Raw genomic sequence first — 16959 nt, forward strand, 5'->3', positions numbered from 1 at the left:
CCTTTTGTGGCTACCTGAGGAGTGATTACAGAAACAGCTGGGTACAGCTGTGCTACCCTACTTGTGTATCTCCCACAGAAATGAATGGGAATTACAGAAACAGTGCAGCACTGTGGGCAATGTGGTTTCCACAACTCAGAAGTGACATCCCCAGTCTAGCTCACTTTGTGTGGGATCCATAATTCTCGTCTATGGGAGTTACACAAGCACCGGAGAGCGGATGTTCTTTGTATCTCGGCAACTGGGACCTAGATACCATTTTCCATATCGGCCAAGAGATGGGAATAACCCTGTCAGTGTATGACCAAGTATTTTATCCAACAGCAACAAAAGAACTTAAAATGTATTGATAAAGTAAATTACACAGAATACATACAGTTCTGGATCCAGAGTGTCGTTTTTCCGTTTGGAGAACTGGTCTTTGCTGATGGTTCTAAAATTCACAAAACCAAATGCATGAAGAAAAAGATTAAAACGCTAACAAAGACTTTTTCACACAGATTTTAAACACCACACAGTTGGTGAATGCAGACCCACCCACTCCCATCAGGAGTCTCCTGATGTCCCAGAAGGAGTTGCTTTATTGAAATCTTGGTGCGGTGGTCCTCCCACACTCCTTTGTGTAGACCTTATGGGTAATTTGGAGGGTTGGGATTTTAGTATGTAGACAAGGGGGAAAAGGCTGTTAGACCTAAATATGGCAGAAGACACACAGCCCCAACCATCCTCCTGCTCCTGTGGACTTGGTTTCGGCCACAACGCCATGCGATGGTTGTTTGGGTTATTATGCCGCTGTGTGCTTATATCTGCTAACTTCATATGTACCAGGTGGTATGGGGTATTTGAGAGCAATCCTACTGCAGAAAGGATCTTACTGGCCATAGCTTTTAACCCCTGAAAATTACTGCTCTAAATCAATGCTTGTTTAGTTTTTGAAGAGCTCTCTTTATCATGCCATTTACATGTCTGTAATTTTTCAATGGAAAACCTCAAAAATCAGTTAAAAAAAACAACCAAAGAAGAATTGCTGGCTCTGTTGGACAGTTAGTATTGTATAAGTTTTTCTGTATAAGAGCAGGCTTGAGACTTTTGGCATAAAAGAGGTGTTAGGCTATGTGCGCACTGGGAAATGGAATTTTCTTGTGAAAATTCCACATGCTCTCAAAGATTACCGCACCCGCGGTAAAAAACCGCGGGAAACCGCACCCGAAAACCGCATGCGGTTTGCTGCGGTTTTACCGCGGTATTATTCGCGGTATTGCCGCGGTTTTGCCGCGTGCGGGTTGGGATGTGCTTTATTGCATTCAATGCAATAAAGCACATTGGAAAAAAAAAAAAAAAAAGTCATTTAATTCTGAGATAGTAGATAGACAGAAGAATAGATAGAGGGATAGACAGACAGATAGAGGGATAGATAGACAGATAGATAGATAGATAGAGGACAGATCGCTGCATTTCCCACGGTCGGCAGTGAGTTCACATTACCGGCCGTGGGAAATGACCGGTAATTACCTCTGCTGTCTGCTGCTTTCATTCAGCGCTGTGTGTTAGTCGCGGCTGGATGTAAGCAGCGCAGGACGTCGGACCTGTGGATTACGCCGGAGCTTTGGTGCGGGAGGGGTTAATAAAAGGGTGAACGAGGCTTGCTGGTTTTATTTAAAATAAAGGATTTTTCGGTGTCTGTGTTTTTTTCACTTTACTTACGGGTTGATCATGTCAGCTGTCACATAGACGCTGCCATGATCAAGCCTGGAGTTAATGGCGGTGGTCCCCCACCATCATTAACCCCTTGTATTACCTTGCCACCACTGCTACACGGTGGCAAGAAGAGCCGAGAACACTCCGGTAGTGCCGCATAATGCATGCGACAGTGCCGGGGCAGCTGCGGCTGATATTCTCGGCTGCGGGAGGGGGAGTGAGGCGGGGGACATTATCCCTGCCCCTCTCCCTCCCCAGCCTGAGAATACCGGGCCGCCGCTGTGTGCTTACCTCGGCTGGAAGGTAAATATGCAGCGGAGCCCACGTTCTTTTTTTTCTATATTTCCGTTTTCTTTTTATGTGTGTTCTATGTGTCTGTGATGTCTATGTGTGTGTGATGTGTGTGTGTTTACTCTGCACGGCTTCCTCTTCCTGTAATGACATCACTTCCCTGCAAAACCGCAGACAAGCGATGCACATTACCGGAGGTAAACCGCGAAATACCGCAGGAAAACGCAGTGAACCGCACAGAATTTGCTGCCTGCGTTATTCCCTGCGGGATTTCATGATTAACACTGGAGTCAATGGAGTGAAATCCCGCAGCGATGTGCGGAAAAGAAGTGACATGCACTTGTTTTTGCTGCGGGATTCCCGCAGCAAAACATGCAGCTGTCAAATTCCGCCCAGTGCGCACAGGATTTTTTTTCTCCATAGGATTTGCTGGTGATTCACTGCAGAGATGTTATGAACATTTTCTGCAGCGAAACATGCAGCAAATCCGCGGAAAATCCGCGGCAAAATCCGGTAAGTGCGCACATAGCCTTATGATATGCATTTGGACACTCTGCATGCACATTTGAGCGAGACACGGATTTTAACATCTGCTCCATGAATTTTTTTTTTCTTCAGATTTTGAACAAAACCTTAAAAGGGATTTTCCCATAAACACGAGGGTAGAGGGACATGGTCTGATCATACTACATCCAATTGTGGACCTAAGGGCAGCACGGTGGCTCAGTGATTAGCACTGCAGGGCTAGGGTCCTGGGTTCAAATACCACCAAGGACAACATCTGCAGGAGTTTGTATGGGTTTCCTCGGGGTACTCCGGTTTCCTCCCAGACTCCAAAGACATACTGAAAGGGAATTTAGATTGTGAGCCCCAATGGGGACAGTGTTGCTGACATATGTAAATCGCTGCGGAATATGTTAGCGCTATATAAAAATAAAGATTAATTATTATGATTTAAAGATCTATTAATTAAAATGATTAAAGGCAACCTGTCACCAGGTTTTACCCTTATAAGCTGCGGCCACCACCAGTGAGCCCTTATTATACAGCATTCCAGAATACTGTATATAGGAGCCTAGGCTGCTCTATAGAATATAAAAAACATCATCATTTATTATACTCACCTGCAGGGAAGTCCGGAACGATGGGTGTTGCTGCTCTCGGGTCCAGCGCCTTTTCTATCTTTGTGTAGTGGCAGTCCTCCTTCCCAGCTCCATGTCAATGACGCGCCTTACATCATCCACACAGAGGCCTCCATTGAGCTCCTCTGCACTTCCCTCTGCCTGGCTGAGGATTGATCAAAATATTGTAGTGCGCAGGCGATCTTTGACTTTTCCATGCGCATTACAGTGCTTTGCTCTGCCCTCAGTGTGGGAGAGAGAAACAGTGCGTGACAAAATGCGCAATGGCGGCCTCTGTGTGGATGACCAAGTATGCGTGATCCACATGGAGCTGGGAAGGAGGATAGCGATGGAAGGAAGAGAGGAGGTGCCGGAGCAAGTCCTGCAATGCCCATCGGACCAGATTGCCTCGGAGGTGAGTATAATAAATGATGTTTTATGTTCTACAGAGCAGCCTGGGCTCTTATACAGCATTCCAGAATACTGTATAAGCTCACTGGTCGCAGTTTAAAAAGGGACGAATCTGGCGACAGGCTGCCTTGATAAACAGGCTGTCAACTGTGATGCCAGGGCCAGCAATCCGCAAGCTATTTAGTATGGCATTTAACGACATACTGTGGGCATTGTGATGTTCACTAAACTTTGTGTAAAAAATAGGTGAAATTTATGGCACATTCCATAACTTGCAACTTTTTAAACTTTTCTAAAAGTGGTAGAATGCTGTGTAAGGGTGCAGAGTACTCCAGAGGGTAACAGAAATGTGACTGGTGTAAATTAAAACATTTTTAAAGCATGAAAACAAAACTTGTTGGTGTAAAATGTCCCAGGTTTACTAAGACCAGCAGAAAGCATGCAGTACTAATAAGCCCTCACTATTTGAGCTTAACATGTTTAGAGGGAATCTATCAGCAGGTTATTGCTATGTAATAGGAGATCAGCAAGATTTAGGGGCAGAGACCCTGATTCCAGCGAGGTGTCATACTTGCTGGGCCTCTTGGCGTAGTTTGGATAGAATCCTTGTTTTCTCTGTTGTAGATGTGGCAGTGGTCTGATAGTTTAACCCTGTACAACCCCGCCCACTCCCATGATTGGCAGCCTCCTGTGCACACTGTGCATCATAAGCTTGGTGACAATCAGTGATGGGGGCAGGGTTACACAAATTAGATGGACTTGCCTGCATCTGAGACCTAGTCAGTCAGTGATAATCTCCTACTGATCTAACTGATCGTATTGAAACTACAGCACACAGCTTAATAAATGGACACATCCCTGGAATCAGGCTCTCTTGCTCTATATTAAGCCGCTCTCATAGTAAATCGCAAAATCCTGCTTGACAGATTCCCTTTAAGATCAATCTACAGAGCAAGTAAGCAACCTGCAAGGGTAGAAACCCGTAACCCTACATAGTCATATACAAAACATATGCAACATTTGTATAATAATAGAAAAAATTCAACTTACGTCTGTGGTTGTGTGGGGTCATCTCCTAGAGACACACTCTCCCCTTGGATCTCGTTGAAGCATTTCTCACAGAAGTGGTACCTATCAGCAAGAAGGCCATATTTGGGTGAACTGTGCGTTCACGCAACGACCGCCGAACCACGCGAGACGGGAAGCCATCAGTCAGAGGATGTTGCAGGAGAGAGACAGGGTGTACGCAGGAGGTCACATCAGGCCAAGCCACGAGCCCAGGTAATTTTTTTTAATTTAAAGGATTTTTGGGATTTCATTGCAATCAAAGCCACCACAGGTACAAGCAAGGGAAGGGCAAGAAATGAACATAAAACAGAGAAAAAAAAAAGCAGGGTTGGGGTGGGCATGACAAAAGCCAGACAATACAGACAAGACAAAGCAGAAAGCCAATGCAAGGCACAGATTAGCAAAGGATTCTCTTGAAATGGGATTACAAGCAGCAAAATCATCACGGCAAATCAAAGTGAGGATTAAACAAAAACTAATAAAACAAGGTTCAGAGACAAGGGTAGAGTTTGTCATCTTGCTCCGCTTAGAGATATGGTTTAACTTGACCAGTCACCAACGTCACTATATGAGCGATATAGATATAATAATACATACGCACATTACACGCGCACCTATGTGAATCTATTAATATACACAAAAATATATAATTGTTATTCCTTTACACGTTTTAGCTGACAGGCATCCTTAATCATGATCATATGTGTAAGGATGCCTGTCATCTGAAACGTGTGGGGGAATAACAATTGGAGAAATGGCATAAGTTGTTCATGGAAATGTTGAAAAATAAAGAAGCTTGAAGTTTATGTGCTGGACTTTGTGGACTTTATTACTTCCGTCCTGGGGGATTAACGATTAATGTATCCAAGCTCCAGACTGCAAGACAGACTATAATGGTGAGCAGGTTGGTTTTTTTCTTCCTCTAAAATATATTAATATATATAGGGCCAATGCATCTAAATGAAAACCTTCATAAACAGTTTAAGCAACAATTTAGGGAGATAATAGAAAGAAGTCTTACTCCAGGGACCTGACTACTCAGTATGTATTCCGGAACCACTGAGATACAAATCTCCATTAAAAAAAATAAAAATAAAAAGTCATCACGAACACAGTTTAGTAGATTTTAGTGTTCACTCAACAATTTTAATTTTCAAATTTAGTTTATATTCAGAATCTGATTGTTGAAGAAAAAAAAAAAAAAATGTATTCACTATCTGCACCCAACAATGTGCATCATCAGATAGGCATGCCACAATTTACAGCTTGTTCACACGCTGTGATTTGGCAGTGTTTTCAGCAAAAGAAAAAATAATAAAAAAAAAAATATATAAAAACTGATTATACTAGGTGACTTCAGGCAAAAGAGTCGATGTCTCCGTCAAGGAGGATGCGGTGCTGAGTGGGAAATAGAGCTGGAGTGACGGGGTCTTAAACTTACAATAGTTTTTCAGCCTCCCTTGTATTTAGATTCAAACACCAATTTCTCAGTAACAGAGGAAAGTACTGGCCATGTAAAGATATTGCTGAGCTTGTCTTCGAAAGAGCTACTTGCACAAAGTTTGCAATGTGAAATTCTGATGACAAAATCTCTAAAGAATCAGGACCTTTTACCCTAAATCTACAATGGATGGTCTTTAGAAAAACTAGTTACAAAGGTGCTTTTAATTTAGATGCATTGTAAGAACAAAAAACACAAGGCGAAAGTCTCTTTAGCTGGCCAATGAGAGGCAAGCCAAAGACTCATGGGGTCAACAGTCATATGCCCCAATTAGTGAAGATCTGGAGGCAAAGTCTACATCTCAAAATAGGGAGAAAAAAAACGAAATAACTTGCGTTCACATAGTTTAGTAGGAAAAATCCTTCGGGATTACAAGAGATTGTGTAGAAAGAAAAAAAAAAAAGGCAAAAATCAGTTTCTAGCCATTGAATACTAAAAAAAAAAATTATAAATGGCAAAAATACAGTGGAACTAATCACTAGGAATTTCATATAGCCATGATTTTAAAATGAATAATCTGGTCTGCAATGTTAAAATGAATCTGTCAGGAGAGTCATTCTGCCCAAACCAACATGAATCACAGCCCGATTGCAGCCTAGTATAGTCTCAAACGTTCTGGCGTTTCAGAGAAAATAAACTGTAAAGATCTGTAGTCTCTCCCTACGTACGCCTGAGGGAGAGACGTGTCAATCCCCTACAGTGGTACAGAGAACAGACTGGGTCTGCCCCCGGCCGGATCATTAAAGTACACCTTTTTTGAAACACTGGAGCATTTTTGAGGATCATATATGTGGCTGCAATTGTGCAACCAGGCTGCTGCTGTTCATGCTGCATGTAACTTTGACAGACAGGTTCCCTTTATTCTCAACACTTGCTTTCAGCAGCACACGTCTCTCTTGCCTCTTCACTTTTGTGTTGCTGATGGGGCAGACACTCCTACTTGAGTGAGTGACCATTCTGGCTCAGAGCATTGTCTAACTTAGAGATCACAGTGACTCTACTGTTCTGGAAAAAGCCAATGGTGGGGGTCAGATGCTTGTGCTTTTGCTGGACCGATAGGAGCTCTGGATCAGGAGCCGACAAAATGGGGAGTGAGCAACTGTTTGAACATTCAGTTATACTGCAAGATTATCAAGAACGAGAATGTTTCTTGGTGATATATCATCCTGTGCGACACAAACAATGTGTGGAATATGGAGAGAAGTCTTATGCCGCGCTATCAACAGGACACAAAGTTGAATGTCAATACAAAGAACTAGAGCAGTGTATGTGCACTTGATCTCGTACAGATCGACCACTTAGGCTATGTGCCCACGGGACATTGTACCTGCGGATATATCCGCAGGTTTCCCGCAGAAGCACCCTGGATCTGCAGCTATCCACTGCTGCGGGATTCCAGCGAAAAATATGCGGTAAACCTGCGGAAGTCCCGGCCTCTATCTCCATAGTGGAGAGGCGGGAATTCCGCAGGAATAATTGACATGCAGTTACACGCGGTTGCGGGACATCCACAGCATATTCTGCAGCCGCACATACCGCAGCATTGACACAGCACTCCCCATGTCCCATAGGATAACATGGGGAGTGTCTGTACTTGCGAAAACCTAGGGATTTCTCTAGAAAATCCAGATAAATCCGCAGGTTTTCCGTGGTAAAATCCGCAGGTACATAGTCCCGTAGGCACATAGCCTTAGAGTGCTTTATTAAGCGCTGGCCTGTGTAAACAGGAGTCTTAAAAGGTCGCAGGTATGTAAATGTTTACCAAATCAGTGGTTATTTAACCTCATAACGACGGCCGTACGACTTAAAGCGGCGGCAAAACAGGGTACTTATTCTGTTCCGCCGCTTTAAAGCGGCGGCCCGAAAAAACCCTGTAGCGCCCCCCAGCGACCGAAAATCTCGGGGGTTTCAGCTACCGGGGGTAGCTGAGACCCCCCAGATTATGAATCGGGGTGTTTTTTTTGGACCCCGATCATGTGATCGGCGGTATACACCGTATACCGACGAACACATGAAAAAAAAAGAAATGGCCGGTAAAACTGATTTCTTTTTCATCTGACATGATCAAACATGTCAGATGAGAAAGAAATCTAACCCCCTAGTGCCCCCAAAGCCCCCGGTACCGGAGAGTCCCCCCACCCCCACCCCTACCCCCACCGGACATCCAAAATGGCGCCGAAGCGCACAGAAAACTGCCGCCGGCGCCGGCTCTGCAGTCATTTCCCTCCGATCTGAAATGATCAAACATTTCAGATCGGAGGGAAATGTCCTCCCCCTGACCCCTCCTCCGGTCCACCGGAGCCCTCTGGTCACCGGAGCCCCCTCCGGTCTCCAGAGCCGCCTCCCCCCTCCCCCCTCCGGAGCGTGGAAGATGGCGGCGCACAGCGCGCGGCCGCCTTCATTCTGCTCTTTCTGCCGCATGTGACACGTCACATGCGGCAGAAAGGTGTCCCCAGGTCCCACTAGGTCACCCCCCGTCACCCCCCCCCCCCAAGCCCCCGGTTATACGTTACCTGTCTGCCGCTCCGGGCCCGCGATCGCCGCCTCCTTCTTCTTCAATGCTGGCGGCGCATGCGCAGACAGCGGCTGTCAGCTGGATCCCTGCAAGCAGGAATCCTGCTGACGTCGCTGATGCACAGGCTCCACTGTGGACCGGGGGAGGGTGAGTGCAGTGATCTGCAGCCACACTCCTCACATGGAGAGGCTGCTGTTCCAGAAAATGGGGGGTACATTCTGTGAGCATGCCCCTCATATTCTGGAATGAGGTTACTGCAGGTCACTCTGCCCTAGGTTGGACCGGGGCAGTGTGAGTGCAGTATTCTCAGATTACTGCACCCACACTGCTCATGGAGAGCTTGCTCTTCCAGAAAATGGGGGATACGTTCCCTGAACGTGCCCCCCATATTCTAGAAGATCCAGAGCCGGCGTGGGACCTCCAAAATGGATTACAGCGACCGGAATTTCTTTATTTTCAATAAATTGGTAAAAGAGGAATGTTTCGGGGAGTGTTTTTTCAAATAAATTTTTTTTTTGTCTTTTTTTTTTCTATTACTGACTGGGTTAGTGATGTCGGGTATCTGTTCAGATGCCGTGACATCACTAACCCCAGGGCTTGATGCCAGGTGACATTACAGCTGGTATCAACCCCATATATTACCCCGTCTGCCACCGCACCAGGGCGCGGGATGAGCTGGGGCGAAGCGCCAGGATTGGCGCATCTAATGGATGCGCCACTTCTGGGGCGGCTGCGGCCTGCTATTTTTAGGCTGGGAAGAGTCCAATAACCATGGCTCTTCCCACCCTGAGAATACCAGACCCCAGCTGTCCGCTTCACCTTGGCTGGTGATCTAATTTGGGGGGGACCCCACGTTTTTTTTTTTTTTAAAAAAACGCCTGGGGAGCCCTCCAAATTGATCACCAGCCAAGGTGAAGCTGTCAGCTGTGGTTTGCAGGCTACAGCTGTCTGCTTTACCCTAGCTGGCTATCAAAAATAGGGGGGACCCCACGTCGTTTATTTTAATTATTAATTTTTTGGGGGGCTAAATACAAGGCTAGGCACCCTTTAGTGCCACATGAAAGGCACTAAAGGGCGCCAGCTTAGAATATGCAGGGGAATGGGACGTTATATTTGTTTGACATCTATCCATTCATCCATTGTAGCATTTTAGGCTGTGCGCCCACAATCAGGGTTTGCAGCGTTTTGGGCGCAGAGTGTTTTCCCTGTGTCCATAACGCTGCGTTGTGCAGTAGAAGCACAGTGGAAGGATTTTTAGAAATCCCATGCCCAATGTGCTTCTTTTCTCCGCAGCATAAACCGACCTGTGGCGCAGCTTCCCGAGCCTCAGCATGTCAATTTATGCTGCGGAGATGAGTGTTCTCTGCAGGTAGCATAGAGCTCCACAGCGGCCTGAACCCAAATCGTGGGCTTGGGCAGCTGCGTTCTCCCGTGGACAACACTCATCTCTGCAGGAGGCTGACACTGTGTACTAGATGCCGTGTCGCTGGATCATGGCCACATAGCCTAACAGTGAGACATTTGTTGCTACAGCAACATTTTTGTGAAGTACCTGTGGATTCAAAATGCTTACTATACTCCTGAATAAAATCCAGTTTCCAAAATGGGGTCACTTGTGGGGGTTTTCTGATGTATAGGTACCCAAGGGGCCCTGCAAATGTGACATGGTGCCCGCAATTTATTTCAACTTTTCCAGAATTCAAATGGTGCTCCCTCCATTCCAAGCCCTCTCATTTATCCAAACAGAGGTTTTTGGCCACATGTGGGGTATCCCTGTGCTCATAAGACATTGGATAACAACCTGTGGGGTCCACGGTTTGTTGTTGTCTCTTGAAAAAGTGAGAAATTTGATGCTAAAGCAACAGTTTTGTGAAAAAAATGAAAATTTTCAATATGGCAACCTAAGCTTATCAAATTCTGTGAAGTACTCGTGGATTCAAACTGCTCACTATACACCTTGATAAAAGCCTTGAGGTGTCTTGTTTCCAGAATGAAGTCACTTGTGGGGGACCGCCACTGTTTAGGCACCTCAGGGGCTCTCCAAATGCAACCTGGCGTCCGCTATTGATTCCAGCCAATTTTGCAGTCAAATGGCACTCCTTCCCTTCCGAGCCCTGCCATGCGCCCAAACAGTTGATTTCCACCACATATAAGGTATCGCCAAACTCAGGAGAAATTGCACAATAAATGTTATGCTGAATTTTTTCCTTTTACTCTTGTAAAAAAAAAAGCTACCTGGTTGAAATAACAATTTTGTGGTAAAATTTTATTTTTTTTTTTTCATGGCTCAACGTTATAAAATTCTGTGAAGCACCTGGGGGTTCAGGGTACTCACCAAACATCTAGATAAATTCCTTGAGGGGCCTAGTTTCCAAAATGGGGCCACTTGTGCGGGGTTTCTGCTGTTTAGGTACCTTAGGGGACCTCCAAATGCGACATGGTGCCCGCAATCTTTTTCAGCCAAATTTCCTTTCTAAAATTCAAATATTGCTCCTTTCGTTCCAAGCCCTCCCATTTGTCCAAACAAAGGTTTCAGACCACATGTGAGGTATCACCGCGCTCATAAAAAAGTGGTTAACAAACCTTGAGGTCAAATTTTTGGAATTACCTCTTGAAAAAGTGAGAAAATTGATGCTAAAGCAACATTTTTGAGAAAATTATTAAAATTTTCAATATGACAACGTAACGTTAACAAAATCTGTGAAGTACCTGTGGATCCAAAATGCTCACTATACCCCTAGATAGAAGCCTTGAGGGGTCTAGTTTCCAAAATGGTGTCACTTGTGAGGGATTTCTTCTGTTTAGGTACCTTAGCGGACCTGTAAATGCAACATGGTGCTCGCAATCTATTTCAGCCAAATTTGCTTTCCAAAATTCAAATATTGCTCCTTCTGTTCCGAGCCCTCCCATTTGTCCAAACAGAGGTTTCTGACCACATGTGGGGTATCGGCGCGCTCATAAGAAAGTGGGGAACAAGTTTTGAGGTCCATTTTGTTGTGTTATTTCTTCTAAAAGTGAATAAATTTGGGTTAGAGCAACATTTTTAGGTAAAATTTAATTTTTGCTTTTTTTCATTCCACATTGCTTTTGTTCATGTGAAGCACCTGAAGGGTTAATAAACTTCTTGAATGTGGTTTTGAGTACTTTGGGGGGTGCAGTTTTTAGAATGGTGTCACTTTTGGGTATTTTCTGTCATCTAGGCCTATTGAAGTCACTTCAAATGTGATGTGGTCCCTAAAAAACTGGTTTTGTAAATTTTGATGTAAAAATGAGAAATTGCTGATAAACTTTGAACCCCTCTAACTTCCTAACGAAAAAAAATTTTGTTTCCAAAATTGTGCTGATGTAAAGTAGACATGTGGGAAATGTTATTTATTAACTATTTTGTGTCACAGAAATCTCTGGTTTAACGGTATAAAAATTCAAAAGTTGAAAATTGCTAAATTTTCAAAATTTTTGCCAATATTCAATTTTTTTCAGAAATAAACACAAAAAATATTGTCCTAAATTTGGTACTAACATGAAGTCCAATATGTGACGAAAAAACAATCTCAGAATCACCGGGATCCGTTGAAGCGTTCCAGAGTTATAATCTCATGAAGTGACACTGGTCAGAATTGCAAAATTTGGTCTGGTCATTAAGGTGAAAATTAGCTCCGTCACTAAAGGGTTAACCTCTTAAGGAGCAGGAAATGTTTCGTTTTTGCACTGTTAAGTTTACCTCCCCTTCTTCCAAGACCAGCAATTTTTTTTATTTTCACACTAACAGCTGTATGAGGGCTTGTTTTTTAACCCCTTCACCCACAGCCAATGTTGCGTTTTTCTTTTTTTCCTCCCCTTCTTCAAAGAGCTGTAACTTTTATTTCTCTAGCAATCTTGCCATATAAAGGCTTGTTTTTTTGTGGGATGAGTTGTACTTTTAAATGAAACCATGGAAAACGGGGAAAAAATTCTAAGTGCGGAAAAATTGCAAAACAAAAAGTGACTGCACAATTGTTTTTGGGATATTTTATTCACCCTGTTCACTATATGGTGAAACTGATTGTTAGTGTGATGCCTCAGGACGGTATGAGTGCGTAGACACCAAACATGTATAGGTTTACTTTTATCTAAGGAATTTAAAAAAAAAAATGATTAGTTTGTGCAAAAAGAGTGACGCACTTTTTTTGCCATTTTCCTTGACCCGTAGCGTTCTCATTTTTCAGGACCTGGCACTCAGTGACTGCTTATTTTTTGCGTCTTGAGCTGATTTTTTTTTTAAATGGTACCATTTTTGCGCAGATGTTACGTTTTGATTGCCTGGTATATCAGTTTGTGCAAAATTTGAGGTGACCAAAAAAACGTAATTTTGGTTTTGGAATTTTTTTTTTCCTGCTATGCAGTTTACTGATCATATTAATTGATTTTAATATGTTTTGATAGATCGGGCATTTCTGAACACGGCAATACCAAATGTGTGTATATTTTTTTATTTTTGTATTCCTTTAATTTTCATTGGGGCGAAAGGGGGTGATTTTAACTTATTTTTTTTATTTTTATTTTTTTTTTTACTAGTCTGTAGAGGACTATAAGGATCAGCAGTCTGATCGCTCGTTCATTTCTAATGATCACAGGTACAGACCTGTGATCACCACAAACACTCCTCGTTACACGCAGCACTCGCCGGGTGAAGCAGGAAGTGAGTCATGTAAGCTACAGGCGTAATCACATGACCTGGTACTACCACGACAACCATCGGCTCAAAGTGATCATGTCACGGCGCCACCGATGGAGCCAGGTGAGTGAAGTTTTACAGCGATGGGCACTTAAATCGCCCTATCACATTTTGACAGTGCAATTAAAGAGGTTAACAGGTTCTGGTGGATCAAAGATCCACTCGTGCCTGCGAGGCACACATGTTTGCTGTACAAAATCCTCAGACATGTGCCGATTTCCTCCAGCAGCCGCAGGTGATGGTGGCTTAGGATGTACCGGTACAGCCCGAAGACATTAAGGGGTTAAAGGACACCATCCATTTTATGGTGTCCTGGAAAATGGGGAAAAAAATACAACTGAAGTCAAGTTGAGAAAAACAATTTCACAGGTTTTTTTGGTGTTCATTCTGCAGTAAAAAATGACCCAATAATTGACAGCGGCATTTAAAGGGAAGGTGACGTCAGAATTTTAACTGAAGAAATATAAAGTATTAATGTTATGTTTACATATTTGTTTTTAATTGAGAGAAATATTAAAAAAAAAATAAAAAATAAAAGTTTGATATTTTCCACTCAAACACTAGGGGTAACAGCTGCTGTAATCCTGCTGCAGAGGTACTGTAGAAATATCTCACATTACAGCTGCAGTAAAAGTGGGCAGAATCTGCTCTCCTGTGTGTGATGTCAAACCTCCCCCTCCCAATCTGGGTGTTTCCAAAAGGATAAGTGGAAACATTCCCTAACATGTCTGCTTGCTGTCAGTGAACGGAAACATTCCCCAACACGTCTGCTTGCTCTCAGTGAGCAGAAATATTCTCCAACATCTCTGCTTGCTGTCAGTGAGTGGAAACCACACATACACAGGGATATATAGCTTGCAGAGCATCGCTCCTCCTGTGTCATGAGCGACGCTCTGCAGGCTTTTCCTGTGTATGTCAAGAGGAGCAACGCTCTGCAGACTGACACAAGCAGGGAGATATACTGTATACCGCGCTGCCCCACTGAGCTGCTAGGAGCAGAGGCCAGAGGTGAGCACACACAAGGTGTGTGTGAGGGGGGGGGAGGGCAGCAGCAAGGAAGGGGGTCAGTGGTGGTGGGGGCGGAGCAGTGGGTGCTGGGGAGCAGCAGCGGAATTATGGGGGTGGAGGGGGGGGGCGTATTAGCGTACCGGTACTCACCCATCCCGGCGGGTGACAGGGGGAAGATCCACAAAATTGGTGCTGATCTCTGATCTGGACAGCCCAGGGGCACGTCCAGATCACAGCACACGCCTACTCTATGTTAGTCTATGGGGTCGGAGCCCGACCACTATCCTCTATGCCAAGCAGGCTGCCATAAAGGAAGTCATGTCGTTACAAACACAAAATCCAAAATGGCAGCCCTCAGTGCCTTCAGTAAAACTAGAATTAAATAAAAACTAAATAAACAGTGAGTTTAATTTTGTATTAAAAATACTTGATTTCATAATCACTATTAATAAAAAAAACGCAACACAGTTCCTTTAAAGGGTTAACAGCAGCGATTAGCCAACACCAAAACCGATTAGCGAACACCAGTCGTTGCAGTTAGAGGCAGATGTCCGCTATATGATGTAGCTGGCATCTTCACTCTGTGGAACGGGCTCTGCTTCTGAGCAGGCTTCAAAGTCTTTAACACCCTCCATGATGGATATATTCATCATGGGGCATTAAGCTGTTAACTCCAGTCTTAATGTACATAAACCTTAATTGCTGTATAAAAATGAATGAGCTGGAGAGATCAAAAGTGAACTCCTATCTGGAAAGTACCTACCACACATACTCTAGGCTCTGGTGGTCGGCCTTCTCAAAAAGCAGTAAACCATGTGAGACAAAAGCTATCTTAGCAGAACAGAAGCAGACAGAAAAGGCAAGACAATTGCAAACTTGCTTGTTTTCACATGGTCTAAAACAAATCAGGGTAGATAAAGATTTCACATGGCTGAAAAACTAACTATGCTGTGAAAAGTTTGAAACAACGGTAAGGGGGCTGAAAACAAGAAATGAAAATGTTACATACACACTCTACAGTTCCATGAATGACAGCGGAGCAAAACATCAAACTCTGAACAAATCCATAACATGACAAATGGAACAAGTCATTATATGATGCTAGCAATGTTGTGCTGCCAAAGCAACACTTTGAAAGTATACCATTAATATGAAGAGCCACAAATTCAAATCTAACCATACTCTCCTTGTCCCCTCCTCCATGATATAGAAGCAACTTAAATATAAGCATTTTCCATTGCAACAGAGCATATATAATAATGCAGCCCTGCAAAGTAGGCTATGAGGTCATATCAGCTGCTTCCACAGTCCCTGTGAAAAGGCCATGTGGGTTACCTTTAGTAAGGACAAATTGGTGGCTGTGCAGCTGAGTATTTCAGGGAAATCACATTCTCCTAAATGTCCATTGGTCTTTATAATTAAACTGGATGCTATTTGGTGCCTGATGATTTTGGTTAAGCCAAGAATCACGAAATGTTAAGGACAAGGTTAAAGGGGTTGTCCCACAAACAAAGTTCATTTTAATCAATAGATCTTGGAATAATAATAATTTGCACAATTGTGTATGCTTAAAAAAAATGTTTCTGAGCGGAGGTAAATCGTATATATGTGCCCCTGCTATGTACTGTGTAATGGCTGTGTCTGACCGTACAGGGACATGGTCTGATCATACCACAGCTCCAGTACAGGGGATGATGCAAAAGAAAGTCTAGAGACATTACAGCAGGGGATTGCAAATTATTCTCTCTTTGGGGTAAAACTTTTTTTTTTATACCAGTCAGGGAAAGGCTTTATCTCACAAAAAGAATCAGCTTTGATCCAAAGCTGTAAAAAACGGATTTTTGTGTACTCACCGTAAAATCGTTTTCTCTTAGCCATCATTGGGGGACACAGGACCATGGGTGTTATGCTGCTTATCCATAGGAGAAAACACTAAGTAGATGCAAAGATGTTAGCTCCTCCCCTGCAGTATACACCCCCTGGCCCAGCCAGGCTACTTCAGTTTTAGTACAAAAGCAGTAGGAGAACAAGTAACAAAAAACGTGAGTGAATACTCATAACAAAAAAGTACTGAGAGAGAAAAAAGCTAAGGCCCAACAGGGCAACAGGGAGGGTGCTGTGTCCCCCAATGATGGCTAAGAGAAAACGATTTTACGGTGAGTACACAAAAATCCGTTTTTCTCTGACGCCTCATTGGGGGACAGGACCATGGGACATCCTAAAGCAGGCGATGGGTGGGTAAACAATAGACAACGCAACCCAAGGACTAGGAACCAGTCCCAGATAGCCAGGAGCGCCTACTGAGATAGGTAGTCCACTATCGTTTGCAGAATTTTCCTACCCTGGTTCGCCTCAGCCGCAGCCTGGGTATGGACTCTGTAATGCTTTGAAACAGTATGTAGGAAAGACCAGGTCGCAGCCTTACACACCTGTTCCACTGAAGCCTGATGCCTAATGGCCCAAGAGGCGCCAACTGCTCGCGTGGAATGAGTCCGCAGCCCACTAGGAATGGGCTTGAGTTGCAAGCGGTAGACTTCCTGGATCGCAGAGCGAATCCAGCGAGTCAGCGTTGCCTATGAAGCGGCCTCTCCTTTCTTAGGCCTTTCAGGAATGACGAACAAGGAGTCCATGT

At 44.0% G+C, this 16959-nt stretch overlaps 1 protein-coding gene across 4 annotated transcripts in view; it reads right to left on the bottom strand.

The window, feature by feature from the left end:
• The window catches only part of EP300 (EP300 lysine acetyltransferase), a 508128-nt gene that overhangs the window by 133341 nt on the left and 357828 nt on the right, over positions 1–16959 (bottom strand). For 2 of the 4 annotated variants that reach the window (XM_075321927.1, XM_075321926.1), the window contains exons 20-21: positions 4572–4652; positions 377–433 (exon numbers count right to left, since the gene is read on the bottom strand). In XM_075321927.1, the coding sequence (XP_075178042.1) occupies positions 377–433; positions 4572–4652 (138 nt within the window). Of the gene's footprint in view, positions 1–376; positions 434–4571; positions 4683–16959 lie in introns of all 4 variants that reach the window. The other 2 variants (XM_075321925.1, XM_075321924.1) reach the window with 1 other exon arrangement.

Source organism: Anomaloglossus baeobatrachus, chromosome 8 (assembly GCF_048569485.1).
Source record: "Anomaloglossus baeobatrachus isolate aAnoBae1 chromosome 8, aAnoBae1.hap1, whole genome shotgun sequence".
NCBI classification, from domain to species: domain Eukaryota; kingdom Metazoa; phylum Chordata; class Amphibia; order Anura; family Aromobatidae; genus Anomaloglossus; species Anomaloglossus baeobatrachus.